Source organism: Miniopterus natalensis, chromosome 9 (assembly GCF_054644295.1).
Source record: "Miniopterus natalensis isolate mMinNat1 chromosome 9, mMinNat1.hap1, whole genome shotgun sequence".
Classification (NCBI taxonomy): domain Eukaryota; kingdom Metazoa; phylum Chordata; class Mammalia; order Chiroptera; family Miniopteridae; genus Miniopterus; species Miniopterus natalensis.
The window spans coordinates 58,374,958-58,398,059 of NC_142089.1; the positions used below are offsets into that span (position 1 = coordinate 58,374,958).

The following is a 23,102-nucleotide window of genomic DNA, read 5'->3' on the forward strand; positions in this document are numbered from 1 at the left end:
GGAAAAGCCTCCCTTTTTAGGTACACACAAAAGTAATAGAGTATAAACTAACTGGCAAAAAGATTTCAGCTCGTTTTCTATAGGAATCTCTTAAGTAATTCCTGTGCTCTGGAAATCAAATGATCTAGTTATTGTGGCTGACTTTCTATGTGTACAGTACAAGTAGCTTGTTTCCTTTTTGAAAGGTATTGGATCAAAAGTAAGAGCTATTAAAAATATAAATTTAAGTAGCAAAATAGTAAGTTGTTAGTGTTGTATTTTAAAACAGAAAATTGGCTATGATAAAGCCTATAAGTACAATAACTTAAATTTTAAACAATTCTTTTTTAATTTTAGGAAAGCAGAACTAGAAGAGACTGTGAGAAAGAAGATTGAGTTTGAGAGGAAAGCTCTACACATTGTTGAACAGCTTTTAGAAGAGAATATTACAGAAGAATTCTTAAAGGAGTGTGTAGGTGTTGACAAATTATTACTTTTGTAGTAGAAAATCTTTAAATCTGTGCAACATGAAACTTCCATTATTGAAATCTTTAAATCTGTTCTCAGTCACCACATGCACGTAATATGCTATATAATTCATGTATTTTAAAATAATCACGTATTTCTTGTATAATGACTTTAAATGCACTAATGAAAACTAACATGTATATTTCACCCCTTAGTAGTAGTTGTTTTAACCAGTCTGCTAATCTCACTTGATTTTCATCATTTACGCTAAATGAGCCCAATGTCATTTTCCATGTTCTGTATGTTGTCCTATTTTAGTAACAGAAGAGTATTTTGTTAATGTAACTCCATTAATTTGGATATTTTAAAAACCCCTAATGTAGATTCTTTTTGATTTAACACATAACAAGAAAATTATAATCTGCATATTTTTGTTTCCTTTGATGGCTCTATTACATTAAATTTTGGAATTGAAATTTCTTTTATATCCTCATAATCCTTAAGAGAGAAAAAATGGAAAATTAAAACTCAGAGCTTCTATTGCAAAAATAATTCTTGCTGTGGCTCAGATTTTTCTAAACAAGAGGAATATAAATATGATTATATATATATATATTTAAATATATCTTTATTGATTTCAGAGGGTGGAAAGGAGAGGGGGAGAGAGAGATAGAAACATCAGTGAGGAGAGACTCATTGATCAAGCCCACAACCCGGGCATGTGCTCTGACCGGGAATCGAACCCTGATTGCCTGGATCCCAGGTCGACGCTCAACCGTTGCTGAGCCATGCCCGGCCAGGCAATATGATGATATTTAAATTGCTATAGGTAACTGCATTAAAATCTGCAAACTGTGATGACTCTAGAGACAGACACAAACCAGAAATGCTTCATTTGAAACAAGTACCTTATAGCACTCTCAAAAAAAAGTTTTTCAGTCTCTGTAAAAACAGAAAAACTTTTTCAAAAATAATCTCAAGAAGTGAAAGTATTTGAACAGGAAAATGTCAATGGAAAAAATTTAGTGTTAGCTTTAACTATCACTTCACCACTCTCCTGTATGGTTTTTTCAGAAGTTGGAAGATTTTGCACAAAATTTGCTCAGGAGTCACAGTAACTTTTGTTATACTGTGTTTTTTAAGATTGTGTTTTAAAAATAGGTAAAATTATATTTTATGTGGTTTATTTTTTGAATAATACTTTTTAAAAATAAAATATTCTATCAATATTTTACCTTGATATAGCAATCACTATAGTACCATTTCTTCCTCCTGCCTCAGAATTATTCATGAACTGTATAATCTACAAAGATGCATAGTCTACTGTGGCAGAAGTTTTTTGTGTTTGTTCTTTTTTAATAATTGCTAACATTTTTTGAGTACTTACTATGTGTTGAACACTTTCCTAAGTTCTTTTTCTGTATTTTCTCCTTTAATTCTAACATCAAACCTGTGAGAATAGGTACTGTTATTATCTCTGTGTTTTCAGATGAGACCTATGGGACCTAGAGAGCTGATATGAACTTTTTCCAATAATCTGGGGGTGGGGGTGTCCCTTTTATTTCATTACAGGGGAAGTTTATCACACCTGCTCACTACAGCGATGTCGTGGATGAACGCTCTATTATCAAGCTCTGTGGTTATCCCTTATGTCACAAGAGACTAGGAATTGTAAGTAATTTCTTAAAATATAGACTTTTAAAATTTATATTTAACAGAATACTTTGTAGAAAGAATAAGAAGTGAAACTGAGGTCATGAACTAATGACATGATATATAGATAACCTATAACATAAGTTCACATTTATTACTTGAATTCTTTTGTAAGCGTACTTTCTTTTCTTTTAGGTACCAAAACAGAAATATAAAATTTCTACCAGAACCAATAAAGTCTATGATATTACTGAAAGAAAGGTAAGTTTAAAGTTTATTTTCAATTTAGCAGTCAATTCAAAAGTTATCATTTATAGATGTTTCATTCAAGGTGCTTTTAAAAACTCTTTGCTCATGCTTTAATTAATACTTGAACATTTAAAAATTAAAAGTGTTTATTGGAATAAAATCAGGCAAATAAATCATGGAACAGAATAGACTCACTACATTTGTGGACGCTTGATATATGACATCAGGAATATTATAGGTCAGTGGAGAAAGGATGGATTACTCAATAAATAGTACTGGCACAATTAGTTATCCATATGAAGAAATGAAAATTTACCTCTATCTCAGTGTACATACAAAGATCAGTTTTAGGTTAATGAAGGACTTAAGTGCAAAAGATAAACATTTGAAAGACAGTATGGGAGAATATCTTTATAAACTTGAACTAGAGAAAATTTTTTAAATAAGATAAAATATTATATATTGTATGCCCTGGCTGATGTGGCTCAGTTGGTTGGAGCCTCCCCGTACATTGAAAGGTCATGGGTTCGATTCTAGATCATAGCATATACCCAGGCTGTGGGTTTGTTCCCCCGGTCGGGGAATATGCAGGAGGCAACCAATCAATGTTTCACTCTCACATGGACGTTTCTCTCACCCCCTCTAAAATCAATAAAGGTATGTCCTCAGATGAGGATTAAAAAAAATAAATTATAGACTGTAGAGGAAAAATTGGTGAATTTCTCTACATTAAAATTAAAAATGTTTGCTTCTTAGAAGTGTCCAATAAAGGGTGAAAAGATAAGCTCCAAATTAGGAGTTATATTTCTGCCATATCTGACCACAGATTCATAACCAAAAAATATAATCTATAAGAAAAAGACAAACAATTTTATAAAAGAAACTTGAATGGCTAATGAATATATGAAAAGGTGTTCAGTCTTAACAGTAACAAGGAAAATAGCAAATAAAGACACATTGAATTATGTTTTCACAGCCCCCAAATTAACAAAATTATAAAAATTTGACAATATTATTAACTGTATACTGCTAGTCTAATAAAAATTGGTGCAACCTCTTTGAGAAACTTTTTGGCATTATCTAGTCAAGTCAAATTTACATGTTATTTATGACCAAGCCTTTCTATTCCTTGGTATATATCCGAAGGAAATTCTTGCTTGTGTGCACAAATATATACGTATATGAATGTTCGTAAATGGATAAACAAAATATTGTATATGCATGAAGGTGAATATTATTCACCCTTAAAAACTTAAAGAAAGGAAGGAAATTCTGACACATACTACAACATGAATGAAATTTAAAGACTGGCTAAGTGAAACAAGCCATCACAAAAGGACAAATACCTGATTCCACTTACAAGAGGTAACTAGAGTAGTCAAATTCATAAACAAAATAGAATGGTGGTTGTCAGAGGAGGCAGAAATGGGGAGTTATGTTTAATGGGTGTAGAGTTTCAGGTTTGCAAGGTGAAAAGAGTTCTGGTGATGGAGGTGGTGATGGTTGCACAACAATGAGAAGGCACTTAATGTTACTGAACTATACAATTAAAAATGACTAAGATGGTAAATTTTGCTCATTTTGCCACATTTTTTTAAATTTTAAAAATTGTAAAAAAACAGTTTTGTAATAACACTGTAGTGATAGCAGAAAGAAATAGAAACAATTCAATTGTCCATAATAAAGGGTAGAGAACTTGCACAGTGTAAGTGAAAGAATCTTAAAAAACATAATGTGGAATAAGAAACAAGAATATATAACATGGAAGCATAGATGAGACTGATGAATGTCAGAGGGATGGAGGAGGGCGGGTGGGTGGAGGGGGAGTGAGTAACCAAAGAATTTATGTGCATATATACATAACCCAAGGACATGGACAATGGTGGGGAGAGAGACTGGGGAGGGGGAAGGAACGGGTCATTGGGGAGAAAAAGGGACATCTGTAATATTTTAAACAATAATAAAATTTAAAAAAAAAAAGGAAAAAAAGAATATATAACAATATGATTCCATTTAGGCAAAATTTAAAAGTAGGCAAAACTGAATGATAGATTTTATAAGAATATATAGTGTGTGTATATGTGTGTGTATATATATATATATATATGTAGCAAAACTAAAGGAAAGCAAAGAAATGAGCAATAAAATTTATAATACTGGTTACCTCTGGGAATGTGGAGTGTGGTGCTATCTGGGAGGGGCACACAGAGGCCTTAAAGGTACTCTATATCTTACCTTGGGTGGTAGATGCATGTGTTTTCATTTTTTTCTTAGAACTGCATATTTATGTTTTATACTCTTCTTCTGTACATATGCTGTGTTTCAGAATTTAAAAAAAAAAATAACTAGTTAAAAAAATTTTTTTTCAGTGTTTCTGCAGCAATTTTTGTTATAAAGCATCTAAGTTTTTTGAAGCACAAATTCCTAAAACTCCAGTATGGGTCCGAGAAGAAGAAAGGTAATTTAAATCATTTTATATATATGATTTATATATAAATCACTTTGGAATGTTACCACTGTAAAAATTTTAATTGTGGGGAAATGGTTATATTTTAGGCATAGCTGTTAAGGATTTTACACTGAAAATCAAAAAATTAACACGTACAGATGTTATTTGTTTGTTGTTTTAGCTTTAATCACAAAACCCAAACTTTGCTTCCTGCAATGGTAGTTATGGCTTGCTTCCTCCCTCCCTCCCCCCTCCCCCTCCCTTTCTTTCTTTTGCCTTCTTTTCTTTTCCTCCTCCCTCCCTCCCTCCCTTCCTCCCTTTTCCCTTTCCCTCCCTCCCTTCTTTCCTTTCTGATTTAATTGGCTTATTCAGTGATTCATGAATCAGGCGACATCCCATGTAGTGAATAGAAAGGTACTCTCAGCCAGTTATTTCTTAATTTTTCTACTAATATAGTAGTCCTGGAGTAAGAATGTTAACTTTTTTCAGAAGACATTGGATTTTAGGATTAGGAAACTGTTCTAAGATTTTAAAGTTCAGGTTACTAATTTGTCCAATCTTTATTAAAAATTAGTACAATATTTTATAAACTTAATCCCAATTCAATCGTTTTTAGCAAAAAAGTTTATGGACATTTTTGGAATTTTGCCTCTTGGGAAATGTTTAAACATTTACAACATTTTAGTAGTTGCTGAATTTGAGAGAAAATTTATTATTGTCGGGCAAAGGGCATAATAATATAAAAACAGTAACAAAATTATTGTTATATAATTAACCTATATTGTCTGGAAATTCCAAACAAAGTTTTAACCCTTTGCGGTCGTATGTCTACTCTCAGCCACCAAAGCTTTTTTACCGTTCCAGTCGTATGTCTGCTCTCAGCCACCACAGCAAGGAACCATACGAATCTTAACTCTATTCATTCATGTATCAGTTCATAATTTCTCTGAAAGCTCTTAAGTGTCTAAGCGACCTTGTCACGAACCAAAACATTGCCCCGACAAATCGGAGATATCGAAACTCAATATAAACAAACTCGGTCGTTCCACACTCGCCATGCAAAACACTGTGGCGAGTCCGTTGCCTTTTGAGAGTGAAGAAATCAACAAGCTTCGGGGATACTTCGCAGAATTTCAAATAAAGCTTTACAAATTACATTTAACTGTAATTAGGCATTCTCGCTTGTTAAGATATTTCAAAATAATACTCCAAAATGGCAAAAAGAAAGTTACCGAAAGAAGTGTACTGCGAATCTGAAAGTAACAATGAAGAGTTTTATTTTGGCACCTTGAATACTGACTCTGACGTAGAAAGTGATAATGTTTGTAGTGATTCTACTAGTAGTGACGTAGTTCCAGTGAAGCGACGACTAAGGCAATTAGTAATATCCAGCGACAGTGAAGCAGAAGAAAATGATAAAAATGAGAACAGTAATATAAACGAATTTACTACTTGGAGAGATGTTACACACCGAGATCAGCCTCAATCAAAAATTAATTTTTCGACAGGATCTAAGATTGTTGGACCTAATGTACCGGTTCATTGCACGGAACCTATCGACTTTTTCAGACTTTTTTTCACGGACACACTTCTTGAGACAATTGTCCTAGAAACAAATATGCCAAAAATAAAATAGAACAGCAGAGCTTATCTGATCGATCAATGTGGCATAACTGGATTGATGTCACGAAAGAAGAGCTAGTAGCTTTTTTGGGTGTAATCCTTAACATGGGTACTATACCAGTTCCTGATATGAAATATTATTGGACTAAGGAACATGTTGGAAATATACCATTTTTTAGAAATATATTTCGAAGGGAAAGATTTCTTCAAATATTTTGGATGTTACATTTGAATGAAAATGTTTCCAGAAATGCAAATGTAAGGACGAGAATCCAAAAAGTGAGCAATTTTATCGATTATATTGATGGTAAATTCCAAGAGCATTTTACACCGGATAGGGAAATATCAATTGATGAGTCTGTCGTCAAATTTAAGGGCAAAATTAGTTTTATAACGTACAATCCGAAAAAGCCCACCAAATGGGGAATCCGTATTTATGTCTTAATAGACATACGTACAGGATACATATATGCTATGCTTCCCTACTACGGAAGCGTTAGTACAGAATGTCTCATCTGTCCGGGCCTCCCTGTCAGTTCAAGGATTGTTTTACAATTATAAGCTCTTGACCCCAAATCCTGAGGCAAAGGGATATCGTATCTTTACAGATAGATATTTTACAGGGATCCCATTAGCGCAGGAGCTTCTAAAACTAAGCTGCTATTTAACTGGTACACTTAGTACAAACAGAAAATACATACCAGCTGTGATAAAAAAACCAACTGTAACAAAAAGTAATACTGTTGCTGCCTATCGATCAGATGATATTTTATTCTTAGCGTGGAAAGATAAGAGAATAGTCACCATACTAAGCAGTTATGATACCTCGGGCATGACAACTATAGAAAGAAGGGTGAAACAAGGTGACACCATCAACATTAGCAAACCGAATGTTATTATAAATTACAATATGAATATGGGAGGCGTCGACAAAGCTGACCAATTAACAAGTTCATATTGTTTTATGAGAAAATCTTGCAAATGGTGGAGAAAGATTTTTTTTCTGGGGATTAGAGATCTGTGCAATAAATAGCTACATCTTATATAAGATGTCAGCTAGAAACGAAAACAGGATGCCTATGTCACATTTTATGTTTGTTCGAAAATTGGTCAAACAACTTGTAGGTGATTTTCATGAAGGAGCGTCTTCAAAACCAGGAAGACCATCGGCCTCAGATAAAGATGAAAGGCTTAATGGGAAACTGCATCTATTGTGGCACTGTGAAGGTGTGAAAAGTAAAGAATGCTCTGTATGTTCGAACAGAAAGATTAGGACGCCAAACTAATTATTTTTGCGATACATGTAGTCGAAAACCAGGACTGCATATTGGAGACTACTTTCAAAGATACCACACAAGGGAGAAATATAAAATATAATTTTTATATAAAAACATGTTATTGAAACACATTATTGTCTAAACATACATCTAATGTTCAAAAAAGAATTAATAAATCTTGTTTACCCTTCATAATCTTGCATGTTATGTATCACTGCTCTTTCAATGGAAATTAATTCCGACCAGTACGACACCCATGTCCAAATTTAATATGACCGCAAAGGGTTAAATTAATGAGATAATGTGCCAAGTAATTCATGTTTGATAGAGAATATTATAACAACACAAGGCACTGTTATTTGTGGTAAAATAGGATCTATGCTAAATAAAGTCAGTTACATAAATGTACTGAGGTGCAAGTTGATGAAAGATATCTACCTAAAAAAACAAAACAAAATCTTAGTCTTAGCTGCTACACAGTCTAATATGACGCTACTGTAGGTTCAGCTAGCCCCAGTTGTACTGATGGCAGTGTCTTTGTGAGACACCTCTGCTGGATGATCCATTCCTGTGTGGTTTAGAATATGTAAAACATACCACCCTACGGCCTTCGTTAATTGAATTAATCTTTAGGAAGACTAAATTGTTCATCCTTTCTCCACCAGTCTATCTGACTTCCTTGTTTGTAGCATTGTCTAAGTTGATTAGGAAGCTGAGAACACCTTTTAAACTATTACTCTTTTTCTCCATAATATTCCTATCACCAGAGCTGCCCATCACCTTCCTTAGCCCTACATCAGCAACATACTCCATTTCCCACTGTTAAAACTAGTGTTTCCTTACATTATCTTTAACCTTGCTTCCAAAGATATCGTCTCTACTTAAATTTAGCCAATCATCATCTGCTTCAACTGCTTCAAAACCATTTGCTTCAAAACTGCCTTTCCTATCATCTCTGTTTTCTTCAAATATAGTTATTGTTGCCCAGCCAGGCATGGCTCAGCAGTTGAGCGTCGAGCTAGGATCCAGGCAATCAGGGTTCAATTCCCGGTCAAGGCACGTGCCCAGGTTGCGGGCTCGATCAATGACTCATCATTGATGTTTCTACCTCTCTCTCCCCCTCACCTTTCCTCTCTCTGAAATCAATAAAGATATATTTAAAAAAAAAAAAGATTCATCAAATATAGTTATTGTTACTTCCTTTAGCTAATTTAAAACAATTCTTCCCTCTAACCCTTTTCTTAAAAATCTTACCATCCTGTGTTCATAATGCCCACTTTTTCCTGAAATATGAAGCCCTGTTATTTATATCTGTGGTTCTTGAAATTCTGCCTTCTCTATATGCCCTTCCCTACCTCACTAAAAAAGAAAGATGAAAGTGGCCTTGGTTTCCCTAATCTAAGCTAGTCAATTGCGTTTACATTGAAAATGTATGGTATGTGCTTAGTATCTGGCAGGTTACACACATGTATAAAGCCCAACCTGTGAGTTTAAATTTAAATCTCATTGGGATGGCAAAACAAATACACATGAGTGAAACAAATTTGTACTTATAATGGGGACCTGTTATGTAAGTAGTGAGGATAAAACATTGCACAATGGGAAACTGTAAGCAGATATGAGAAAATAAACTTGTTGGAGTGGGTTAGGGTGTTGGAAGTAGATAGTGAGGACATCAGCTCACTTGAAATGAAGGGTATGTTTTGGGAAAAAATAGAAGATAATGATAGATGACAAGGAGCCAAGCTAAGTTTGGTATGCCCTGGGGAGCCATCAAATATTTTTGAACAGAATATAATCTGGCATTGGTGTACAAAATGAATCGAAGAAAGGATCATAAGAGCCTGAGAGATAGTGTAATCCAACCTCTATCAAACAAGCTCAGAAAGAGTATTTATTTATTAAGCTATTGATAGATTCTGAACAAGGCCATAATTCTTTCATCATATTCCACTTGATTGGAAGTAATCAGTCTATAATATACAACTGTCACATTGTACATAGTGTAACTATAGCCCTTATTTATGTATAATACTTTTCAGTATATAACCATATCAGTATCTTTTATAACTGGGTGCATCAGTGTTACCTTAATTTTTAAATTCTTATGGGCAAGGATTATGTCAGTTTATTTAATAATTCCACTAGAGGTCACTGTTTTCACAGAGAATGTTTGATATTTTTATGTGTGCTAATGATCAGAATTCTAGAATTCAGTTTTTTAAAAAGTTTGTCTAGCTATTGCATATATAATAATCTCAACAGAAATGTGATATTTTAAAGAAAGTCTGTTCAAATATTATACACGGTGTATAACATTCAGAACCTATTTTCTTTTAAAGTGGGGAAAAAAGGCTTTTTAAAAATGGTGTCATTTACTCTTTAATGCAGAGATATTTTTATTAGCTTAAAGGTGAGTCATTATAAAGAATAAATTACATCATCACAATAATTTTAGTGATAGTTATCTTATTACTAATTTTATTATTAATTATTGAATACTTATCTAACAGTAATCATTAGTTTAAAATAAAGAATAAATTTTAAAATCCCTCAAAGAATTAATATTTTATTGCAATGACTTCTAAAATTTTTGACTACTATAATAAATGCATTTTACATTATGATTCATCACATACATATAACTGAAACAAAAGTTTTATGAAACAATACTTATCTCCACTACATGAAAAGCCTCTGATATCTTGTACTCTATTGCTTTTTAAAAATGCTGGTAGCAACCCACTGAACTGGTTGATCCTTATTTGCAGTTTTAAGAGCACTGCTTTGTTGGATCTAGCTTAGATTTTTTTTGTCTTACAAAAAACAAAACTTTTTGATAGGAAAGTCTGTTATCAACAGTAAGCCTCAGTTTCCTCATTTGTAAAGTAGAAAGTCGCATTTGAGGTCTTAGTTCCCTTTAGTTCTGATGTTTTATAGTTCTAAGCCAGTCTGCTGCTATAGTGAAAGTCTTCTAGATAAGAAAATGTCATAGTCATAAAAATGATAAAAATTAAAAGAATCCTCATAAGACTAGGAAAACTTCAGTTTCTACCTGAAATAATTTGAACTCATCAGTCTGTGAAGATGAAAACTAATAAAGGATTGGATCAGAGTTTATAAATTATGAAGAAAAACCAGGAATGCTTTATATTCTGTCCAGAACAACTTGAAGTTGACATCTGCAGGAACACCATGACCTTACACACCATTTGGAAATAGAATATTGAATGTGATACAGTTTAGTCTTTCTTACATTACTGTGAAAGCAAATATAAATTTACTCACCAGATTCTAAAATACTAAAACCCGTAGTGTCTCTTAAAATTTCTAGATTATTTTATATTTATAATCTCACTATCTCATTAATTTAAAAAATATATAAGTAGAAACAATTAGACAAACTTATGAATTCTAGCTCCATATTCTAGCTTGTGGCTTTGAAATCATTAAAGAGCCTTAGAGGTTTTCTAGGCCCTTGTTTTTAATATTAAGGTATGAAAAAATATCTGGAGTGTATCCTTAATGTCATGGAGAGCAATAGTGCTTCTCACAAAATGTCTCCTGATGCCCTGTCAGACATTGACCTAGATGGCCTGGGTCATGATGCAGTATGATGTTTCTCGTGTTGTGAGTCAGAAATTTTTTACCCACTTAGTGGCCAGAAACAGACCACATACGGTTTTGTTCCTCTGAGACAGTGTGTTTATTTAGATAGTTGCATAGTTGCATTTATAAATTCTGTTTGGTTGACTGTAGGCTCTGACACATCTTTGAAGGAGGGAAGTTTCTTGAATTGTAACCTAAAAAATCAGGAGTTAAAACTAAGAAGGACAAATGCTGAGAATCAAATTGTGATTTAAAAGATCAAATTGGCGTGAAAAGAATGATTAATGCTGACAGAGCTAAAAGCGCCATCATGTGGCTCAGAGTAGGGGATTTTCACACACACTTCTTGGCAATAAACATAGTGTAATCTCAGAGGTACGGAAGCCAAAAACCTCTGCAGAACAACTTCTATAACCTCTTCCTGAACAGCCAGCTCTGTTGCTTGATACACAGAATAAAAACTTTCTGAAACAGGTTTTAACATGTCTCAAATTATATTTGAAAAATTCCCACTATAATGGGCAATTGTAGCCTGCTGCTTCTGTTGGTTTTATACATGTTCTAAGTGATAAACAGATGTACATACATACAGACATATATACCAAAGGTTTTTTGGTATGTTATTTCTAGTTTTAGATTTATTTTGTTAAAATTACAATTAATCATCTAATTCTTGAGGGAAACTAGCATGAAAACATTTATGAAGAACAAATTTGAAGATATTCTTTCACTAACATGATTACTTATTTTTGTTTTCTGAATTGAGCTTATCTCAGTTAAGTTGAGAATAATCTCCAGGACAACAAAAACCTTTGAAAGGGATAAAAGATACTTAGAAGAGAAATGACACTTTTAACAAACAAAAAGCCTTTGAATTTCATCTAAGAAAGGATAGAAAAAAAGAACAACTTGGTGCCTCATTTTTAAAACAGCTCTTAGCAAAAACAAATTGAAGCTTTGTATTGAACTTTTTATCCAATGCCTCGTTAAATTTTTTATTAATTTTCTTTTTTAAAAAAACTATATCTCTATTGATTTCTGAGAGAGAGAGGGGGAGAGAGAGAGAGAGAGAGAGAAAAACATCAATGATGAGTCACTGATCAGCTGCCTCCTGAGCATGTGCCCTGGCCAGGAATTGAACTGCAATCTCCTGGATCCTGGGTCGATGCTCAACTGCTGAGCCACTCCCGGCCAGGCTACCTCATTAAATTTAAACTTAGTTTATTTTCATGTCAGGTACCATTTCCATTTTATAGATTGGGAATCAGGCAGAGTATTAAGGTCACTCATAAAATATCTAGAAACGTTTAGTGCAGTTTGGGAGTGGGAGGGTTGTTTTTGTGTGTGTGTGGGGGGGTTCCTATAGTTGGAAAAATGAAACAAAGGAGAGGAAAATAGTAGCTTGTAAACTATACTGAGTTCTTATGACAAAGGCAGTATCCTCACAACTTTTTGGGGTCTTTTCTGACTGATTAGAGGCAGCATGTTTTAGAAAGAGCTTAGACTTTGAAAGACCTAAGTTCAAATCTTAGATTTACTGCTTGTTAGCTGTATTGACCTTAGGAAGTCAGTTAACTTCTGAAAGTTTCAAGTTCCTCCTCTATAAAAAGTTATGTAAGTTATGTGAAGATTAAATGAATTGATATATAAAACCACCTAGCAGAAACAGGGAAGATGAAAAAGTTCTGGAGGTAGATGGTGGTGATAGGTGCAGAACAGTGTGAGTGTACTTAATGCCACTGAACTGTACACTTAAAAATGGCTAAAATAGTAAATTTTGTTACGTGTTTTATCACAATTTAAAAAATTCCACCTACCGTAAAAAAGGCACTTACTATATTCTAATTTTCCCTTTGCCTTCTTTAGAGATTGAATTTTCTTTTAACTCAATGTTTTTCTCAAAAAATATCAAGTTGTATAGCTGGATATTTCTCATAAAACTATCTTAAATTGTATGCATGATTTAGAATAATGTTTACATTTTGATTACCTCTTGATTCAGCCATACTTGAACCTCATTATTTGGAACTATTCTGCCTCCAAGATCTTGAAATAAGAGCTTTCCGTCTCTGACCACAACTTCTATTTCATCTGTAGCTACCGCTCCTGAGTGTGCTTTGTGACCTTATTTTGACCTCCTGTCTCTACCTTAGCTCTGTTCTAGGTTGGCAGACCCTCGTTAAATTTGAGTTCTTGAGCTCTACAGATAACAGTTACAGTATTGTCCTCTCAAGTAATCCCAGATTCTTTCTCCCTTAACCTGCTATCATGTCCACCTTCACACATCATCCTCTTTTCCTGAGCGTAGGTTGCTGAGCATTATTAGGTAAAGTTCTCAAATAAGACCTTTATCACTTTAGATAAGCTGTCTTATTTAATTCAGTCCTCACAACACCCCTGGGGAAGTATTGCTACCCGCTGTATTGATGGTGCAACTGAGGTTCAGAAAGGTTTAGTCACTCACACTTAGCTCATATATTGATTTTGGATTTAAACCTAGATTTGTCTGGCCCAAAGCCTGCTCTCTCTGCATTCCTTTGGCCCAATTTCCAGTTCATTCTGTCTCCTCTCAACTGTGTGCTCATGTTTCCCCCCCCTTGTTTTTTCCCCCCCAACACCATTTATCCCCTTTGCCCTCTTCCACCTCCACCACCCCCACCCCTGCCATCACCACACTGTTGTCCATGTCCATGAGTTCTCTATTTTCTTTTTTGCTCAATCCCGCTACGCCCCCATCTTTGTTTCTTACTGACACTTATATACTCAGACTTTTTACCTTTCCTCAAACTTTGAACCTAAACCCCAATTCGTAGTACATAATTTAACCTACTGCTTAACTGAAACAATTGAGAGCATCCAACAGACTCTCCTTCAACATTATTTTCTTCATTGTTCTCTCATATCTCTGCCTCCTCATTGCTAATATACTGCCCTCTATGTTACTAATTCCGTCCTTTCACCAAGGCTTTCCTTTATGATTTATTCCTATTTTCTTCCTCTTTCATGCTCTTTTCATATTGCTGCTTTTCCCTCTGCTTTGAAAAGAAAAAGAATCCTGAAAAATATCCATTAAATTTAACAGTCCTATAGTAATTGGCTATGTTATCAAGAGTTAATTCAGTAGAGTACCACCTACAGATTCCAGGAGGCAGAGGGTCGATGACTGAATAGGAGATAAGGAATTGAAAATGGTGAATGCAGACTTCTTTAAAGAAGGCTTACAGCGGAAGGAGGCAGCACTATATGATTGAAGGACAGGGTTTAAGAGATAGGATACATTTGTTAAAAGGAAAGAGGAAAAGGGAGAGATTTGTGGAGTAAAACATTCCAAGTAAAATCCATAGGTTTAGCCTCAGATGCGTTTATATAGAAACTAGATCCATCTTTATAGACCCAGCTGAATCTGAAGATTTTCTTCATTGGCTCAGCAGGAAGTGTTTCAGAATTCTCTAATTTCCTATGGCAGCTCATGTCTCTTCTGGTACTTATCAAATACTCTCTTGAATTATGTGATGCAACAGTGTTGTTCTCATGAGCCATGCTGTCAGGGTTTGATTCCTGGCTTTACCACTCATGAGCTGTGTGACTTCAGCAAGTGACTTATTCTTTCAGTACTCAGCCTGTCTCTGTAACAGGGGATGATAGTAGTAGGTTTATGATTCTTATGAGGATTAATATTTGTAAAGCTCTTAGAACGTGCATTTTCCTTCTACTAAATTATAAGGTCCTAAGAACAGGTACCTATTCTTTGTATTACCATACCCAGCATAGTCCATACATGTAATAGTTTCTAATTTTATTTTTGGAGGAGTTTGTTGAATGATGGAATATACTCTGTATTTGCAGATTAGCCATTTCATGTAAGAAGCCAATTGAGAACCCCTGTGTCTGCACATACTTTCTTCCCTACAGTGATACTCAGACCCCAGTATGGGACCACATGCCAGAGAGCTGCATGGTACTGAACCTCCATAATTTTAGGCAGGAAGACTTGGGCCAGGAAGTGGGATAGGACGAGTAAGAGAACTACAAGTGGAAGTGGGAGGGTGTAGTCAGCCAGCAGTAAAACACTATCGTAAACTTTTGCATATTATTTAGGCCAGAAAACTCAATGGGAGCTATAAATATCCCTGCAGTAGTCAAGGTTAATCACCACCCAAGCAGTGTCATTTATTTTATTTGAGCAACATCAAACCATGGTAGCTTCTGTGACTATAGTTTCAGTGGGTGGGAAGTAGGGTAAACAGAATAATTTGGATGATTGGGAAAGGATATACCTCAATTGGCTGAGGAACTAAGGAAGAAGAAAAAATAGATTAAATTTTTACTCTCAGGCAACTCACTGCCATTGCCTTATTTTGCCTTTTTCTTCTGAATTTTTTTTATCTCTCTTGGGGAATTCCTGAACTGCAGGGGAATCTCTGGAGCAGGGATGGCAAATACTGGTTTCATCTCATATGCCTCCTGGTGTATGGTACTGAAAAGGAGTGTAATGAAAAAGAATGCCTTGGTCAGTTAGCAGTGCCTCTCATAACTAAGAAAAGGATCACCAAGAGAGTCTGTTCCCTTGCAGTGCCTCCTGTGCTTGAAACTGAACAAAAGATGAATGGATTATCTAGGTAATAGTTATATAGTTGAGAATATCCCACGTGGACTTGAGGAGAATGTCTGTTCTGCAGTTTTGGGGTGAAATGTTCTGTGAATGTCAGTTAAATCCATCTGATCTTGTGTGTCATTTAGAGTCACTGTTTTCTTGTTGATTTTTTGTGTGGAAGACCTATCCAGTAAAGTCAGTGGGGTGTTAAAGTTCCCTACTATGACTGTATTCCTGTCGATCTCTCCCTTAAAGTCCTCCAGAAATTTGTTTTGTTTTCTTTTTTCAGCCTGTGTGAGTCTTTTGTTCTGAGGTGGGCCTCTTATAGACAGCATATATTTGGGTCATGTTTTCTTATCCCTGGCAGTCTTTAAATGTTATAACTCAAATGACTTCTGATTCTATCCATTTAGCCTGACTTTATTTATTGAAGGTTTTTGTAATATGGCCTTTTTTGCGGCCCTAATTTGCCCTTTAAATGGGATTTAAGCTCAGTGCCTTAGCTTCTCTTTAATGCACACTACTTCCTTATATTTACTTTTTTTTCCAATTAATTGACCTTTTAGAGCAATTTTAGGTTCACAGCAAATTGGAGAAGGTACAGAGGTTTTCCATATGTCCCCTGCCCCCTCATAAATCCTAACCTCCCCCATTAGCAACATCCTCCTCCAAAATAGTACATTTATTACATTTGATGAGCCTACATCATCAACATGTTGTTATCACCAAAAGTCCATGGTTTACGTTAGGGTTCATTCTTGGTGTTATACATTCTGTGGGTTTGGACAAATGAATAATGACTTGTATCCACCATTTACAATATCATGTCCTAAAAATCCTCTTTGCTACACCTGTTTCTCTCCCCACCCCCATTCAGCAACTCTTGATCTTTTTACTGTCTTCGTAGTTTTACCGTTTCCAGAATGTTATATAGTTGGAATTATTAACAGTATATAACCTTTCATGCTGACTTCTTTCACTTAGTAATATGCATTTAAGTTTCCTCCATGTATTTTCATAGCTTGATGGCTCATTTCTTTTTAGTGCTGAATAATATTCCATTGTCTGGATGTATCACAGTTTATTTATCCATTCACCTACTGAAGGACATCTTAGTTGCTTCCAAGTTTTGCCAGTTGTGAATAGAGGTGCTATAAATATCCACGTGCAGGTTTTGTGTGGACATAACTTTTCCACTCCTTTGGATAAATACCAAGGTTGCATAATTTGTGGATCATATGGTAAGAGTTTGTTTAGTTTTGAAAGGAACCACCAGACTGTCTTGTAAAGTGGCTGTATCATTTTGCATTTCCATCAGCAGTTCTGCATTTGATGTCATTGTTCTGGATTTTGGCAGTGCTAATAGGTGTGGAGTGGTATCTCATTTTTGTTTTAATTTGCATTTCTCTGATGGCGTATGAGGTGGAGCATCTTTTCATATGCTTATTTGCCATATGTATATCATCTTTGGTGAGGTATCTATTAAGGTCTTTGGTGCATGTCTTAGTCTCTTCAGGCTGCTATAACAAAATAGTGAAGACTGGGTGGCTTAAAAAAGATAGGACATTTTTCTCATAGTTACAGAGGCTGGAAGCCTGATATCAGGATGTCAGTATGGTTGGTTAAGGACCCTCTTCTGGGTTGCAGACTTCTAGTTATATCCTCACATAGTGTAATGGGAAGGGATCTTTGTGGTGTTGTTCATAAAGGCACTAATCCCGTTTATGAGGGCTTTGTCAACATGACCTAATTACCTCCCAAAGTCTCCACCTCTTAATACCATCAGGTTGGGCATTAGGATTTAACATATCAATTTGGGGTGGGGGACAAACATTTGGACCCTTGATCTTTTCAGTGTCCTGAATTCTAATAGGTGTATAGTGGTTTCTCATTTTAATTTGCATTTTCCTAATGACATAGGATGTAGTGCATCTTTACATACGATTATTTGCCATCTGTATATCTTCTTTCTTTCTTCCTTTTTTTTTTTTTTTTTTTAAGAGAGAGGGAGAGAAAAATATTGATGTGAGAGAGAAACATTGATTAGTTGCCTCCTGTACTCTTCCCCCCCCCCCCCCCCCCCCCAGCACACACACACTGGGGATTGAACCAGCCACCTTTCTGTGTATGGGACCAACTGAGCCACACTGGCCAGGACTCTTTTTTTTTTAATGTATCTTCTATGGTGAGGTGTCTATGAAAGTCTTTTATCTATATTTTAATTGTGTTGTTTTCTTATCGTGTTTTAAGAGTTCTTTCATATTTTGGATAACAGTTCTTTATCAGATATGTCTTTTGCAATTATTTTCTCCAAGTCTATCATTTATCTTTTTATTCTCTATAGTATCTTTTGCAGAGCAGACATTTTTAATTTTAATGAAGCCCAGCTTATCAATTCTTTCTTTCATGGGTTGTGTCTTTGGTGTCGTAACCAAAAAGTCATCTAGGTTTTCTTCTGTGTTATCGTCTAGTAGTTTTATACTTTTGCATTTTATATTTAGGTCAGTGATCCATTTGGGGTTATTTTTGTGAAGGATGTAAGATCTGTGTTCAGATTCATTTTTTTTGCATGTAGATGTCCAGTTGTTCCAGCACCATTTGTTGAAAAGACTCTTTTTTCATTTGTATTTATTGCCTTTGCTCCTTTGTCAGAGATCAGTTGACTATATTCACATGGATTTATTTCTGGGGCTTTCTGTTCTATTTGTCTGTTCTTTCTCCAATAACCATGTCTTGAGTACTATAGCTTTATAGTAAGTCTTGAAGTCAGTTCATGTCAGTCTTCCAATTTTGTTCTCCTTCAGTATTGTGTTAACTAATCTGGGTATTTACCTCCCTATAAAAACTTTAGAATCAATTTGTTGGCATCCACAAAATAATTTGCTGGGATTTTGATTGGATTGCATTGAATCTATAGGTCAAGTTGAGATAAACTGACGTCTTGACAATATTGTCTTCTTATCAATGAACATGGAATATCGTTCCATTTATTTAGTTTTTTGTAAACTAATTTTTTATTTAATCCATTTTGTAGTCTTTAGATGGCACATTTTCTGAGTCACTTCAAAAGTATTTTAAAGAATTTTCTTGTCCTCTTGGATTCATTTGCTATTATATTTGCTCCTTTTTATAGCTAGCTTTCTAAGAGTGCTTTCCTCCCCCTTTTTAATATCATGATGCCCAGCCAAAAGTGATTTCTGGTATTGCATAGCAAAATTATTCCTAGAGTTAAATTAAACCACCTATCTACAGTTTACATCCATACTACAACACAACTAGGACAAAAAGTTTTACTAACTGTATAAAGGAAATATAAGAGCTTGTATAATCTTTGCCCTCAAAGAGTTTGTGGTCTATTTAAGAAATCAGAATTAAACATGAAAAATAAGACATTTAGATAATAATTCTAGTATTGGATCATAGAGGACATGATTGATATATATTAATTGTTCATACTTTGGAATTTAGAGAAGGGAGTGATTTACATTAGCAGGTTAGACAGGGAAAACTATTGGGCTCATGGAGTTTGAACTTAGTCCTGAAATATGAGTAAATTTTGCATAGTGAGAGCTATTAATCCAGATTACTTATGGATGAGTTTTATAATACTTTGTCCCTTAATTTTTTCTTTTAAAAAGTCTTTATGTGAACTATGTCCTTTTAATTATATTTTGTATCCAATGTAGTTATAATAAACACTTGAAAGTGTTTGACATATCAGTTACCTTCAATTTTCTATTTCTGTGTGTTTGTCACAGGCATCCTGATTTTCAGCTGCTACAGGAGGGACAAAGGTATGGTTGAACCGGTATCACTTACCTTCTATATATTCATGTTAATAAAAACATTAAGAGTAAACCAGGTGATATGAGCTCCTGGACTTCCTGTGCTGATGCATTGTGTAAGTGCCCATTCTAGCCCACACAAAGAAATATTTGCCATGTACAGCTTTTTCTTTTGTGATGGTAAGATGAAGTATTTGCTCTGTATGATTTATTGTACAGCTGTTTCTACCAAGAAAGTCTAATTGAACCTGTTGAAATATGACACAAATACAGCTTCCATCTGAGATGCTATGCTGCTTTGACAACAGATTGTGCCAATTAACATTTGTTGAAAGGTTTTTATAGTCGTATTTATTGGATTTCAAAACATTCATGTATCTGTTATTTAATTATTTGAAAGAGTATCTAAAGCATTAATAGAGGTTCCAAATTTTGATTTTTTTCCCTAAACTCCCCTCATAGTGCTGCTTGCCCAACCATAATCATCTCTCAAAACGTGTCCTTTTATCTCCCAAAATAAATTTTCCTGGTTATTAGTCACTACCTTAGTTACATGGACCAGAGCTCAAGTGAGAGATATTGATTTATTGATGTATATCTTTTTTTTTTTAATCCTCACCCGAGGATATTTTTTTCATTGCTTTTCAGAGGTCGGGGGCGGGGGAGAGAAACATCAATGTGAGAGAGAGACATCGATTGGTTTGGTTGTCTCTGGCTCACACAATAACCAGGGCCAAGGATGGAGCCCACAACCAAGGTATGTGCTCTTGGCCGAAATTTAACCTGGGACCCTGCAGTCTGCAGGCTGACACCCTAACCACTGAGCAAAACCGTCTCGGGCTGATGTATATCTTTAATTTATAATTGAGTGTAGTATAGAAAAACATATTGCCTTCAAATTCTGAGGGAAAGTATGAAAGTTTAATTGTTCTATTTTTTTTTTCAAATTATACTTACAAGAGACAAGTCCCATGACAATACAGGCTAGATTCTAACTAAAAAATGATATCTAACACTAAATAAACTTGTCATCTTTTCTCCATTTTTACCCACAACCTTACTTTACACTCCCCACCCCCACATACTATTTTTAAAAACTGCTGCGTTATTTTACTTCATTTTATTTTTAAAAATCATTTCTAAAAATTTAATAGACTTTTTGGGGGGACCAGTTTTAGGTTTACAGAAAAATTGCATGAAAACTAGAGAGTTCTCATACACACTCTCACTACCCTCTACGTGCTTCTTGACCCAGAGTCCTCCTCTGGATCTTTTCAAGTTCTGATAGGTGCATTTGCTTAGGAGCTGCTCACTTACCCTTTTTTACCTTAAGCTTGTATAGACAAAGCTACTTTGTCTTCGCTCTTTCATAATTCTTAATCTCTTTTAAACCTGAAAATTGAAGGAATATAGTCAAAGGGAAAACTGTTGTCTTTTACTGTTAATCATGTAATTCTAGAATTTCAAATGTAAATATCTTTCATTGATAAATGTTGACTTGCCAACTTTATTTTCTGCTGTGACTGACTTTCTTGTGTTTTTCATTCTTTGGAATTTTCTGTATGACTATCAACTGGAGTTGGAAAATGTTTAAATATCTCTTTATCTTTCAAAGCCTAAATAAAGTTCCTATAATATGTGTGTGTGTGTATATATACATACATACATACGTATGTTTTGAGAAACCAGTAATGAAGTTTTCAAAAGGAAACCTTTTTGTAAAAAGGATATATGAAACAGTCACAGAAATGGAACAGGCTAAAATAAAAATAAATCAGAAGAGTGAAATTATCAAGGTGTTTTTTTTTTCTCGTTGTTACTCTCTTTTAACACTTTTAAAATAATTGGGGGAAAAGGACAAAGAAATAAGAGAATTATCAAATAAATAAGATGTAAAGAAATTATAGAATTACAGCTTTCTTGTGAAGTGTGTGTGTGTGTATACAGGCTCATACAGATATAAGCCTATAAATAAGGCTTTGCATAGGGAATAAAAATTTCTGCCTTGAAAGGTACAAAGTATAAATACTGTGGGACATTCTTCTTTTCTGTTACAATTACTTTGTTTCTTTCCTTCTACAGTGGCCATTCTGGAGAAGAAGTACAATTTTGCAGTAAGGCCATTGAAACATCAGATGTTGACAGCCCTGGCCATTTTGAGAAGGAGTATGACTCTGATTCTCCCAGCACTCATGGTGATAGTAGCAGTGATGATGAGCAAGACTTTGTTTCCTCCATTCTACCAGGAAACAGACCAAATGCAACGGGTGTAAGGACTCAGCCGCACAAAAAAAGCATCATGAAAAAGAAAGCTGGTCAAAAAGCTAACTTCAGGCAAGAAGACAAAGAACAGACAGTAATAGATGTTACTGAGCAGTTAAGCAATTGCAGGTTAGATAGTCAGGAGAAAGCTGCTGCTTCTGAACTTGCTTTACAGAAAATAAATACTCAGATTTCTTCAAATAGTCCTTTGAGAGAAAAATTGGAAGCTTCAGAAATTCCTGAAAGTAAATACAATAGTTCAGAAATAACTCTAGTAGGCATAAGTAAGAAAAGTGCTGAGCATTTTAAGAGGAAATTTGCCAAATCAAACCAAGTTTCTAGGTCAGCTTCTAGTTCAGGGCAAGTGCGTCCTGAAGTTGCCAAGGCAAACTTACTTCAAGTTCTGAAGGAGACTCTGATTGAGTGGAAGACAGAAGAAACTTTGAGGTTTTTGTATGGCCAGAATTATGCTTCCATGTGTCTGAAACCCTCTTCAGCCCCTCTGGTTAGAGAAGAACTTGATGAAGATGACATAAACTCTGACCCAGATAGTCATTCCCCTTCCTTGTGGGAATCTCAGGACAGCTTGGATGAGTCTTTGCCTTTTAGGGCCTCAGATACAGCAATTAAACCACTGCCAAGTTATGAGAGCTTGAAAAAAGAAACTGAAACATTAAATCTAAGGATCAGAGAGTTTTATAGAGGACGGTATGTTTTAAATGAAGAATCCACCAAATCACAAGACTCAGAAGAGGTATGTCTTGATGATGAGTTTTCCATGTTGCTAACAGATGGAACACTCATCGTAGCAAATCTTGAAGCAGGAGGGAAAATACTGAAGAGATAATTGTTAACTTTTCAGAAAGCTGCTTTAGTTGGTCAGTCTTTTGATTTAAAATGCCGTCTCCAGTATTGGCATTACTATTTTCCAAATAAGTTGAAATTTGCCCCTGAAAATTTTCATAAATGTGGAACTTTTTTTGTAATGTAGAAATAGCCTCCAATTGTAGGACAGAATTTTCTTTAAACCTAGATCTTCATATAATATGTAGAACCTCTGAAGAAGCTTGTTTTTTCTTCATCAGTATGTATGCTTTCAGATTTCTATATGGGGAGCGTATCTTTGTGCTTTATTTCCAGCGGGACTGTATGCA

The 23,102-nt window shown here is 34.8% G+C and overlaps 1 protein-coding gene across 2 annotated transcripts in view; it reads left to right on the forward strand.

The window, feature by feature from the left end:
* RPAP2 (RNA polymerase II associated protein 2) overlaps positions 1-23,102 on the forward strand; it is a 72,205-nt gene that overhangs the window by 3,648 nt on the left and 45,455 nt on the right. For both annotated transcript variants that reach the window (XM_016197188.2, XM_016197189.2), the window contains exons 3-8: positions 337-451; positions 2,020-2,118; positions 2,296-2,361; positions 4,719-4,807; positions 19,660-19,695; positions 21,769-22,702. In XM_016197188.2, the coding sequence (XP_016052674.2) occupies positions 337-451; positions 2,020-2,118; positions 2,296-2,361; positions 4,719-4,807; positions 19,660-19,695; positions 21,769-22,702 (1,339 nt within the window). The remainder of the gene's footprint in view (positions 1-336; positions 452-2,019; positions 2,119-2,295; positions 2,362-4,718; positions 4,808-19,659; positions 19,696-21,768; positions 22,703-23,102) is intronic.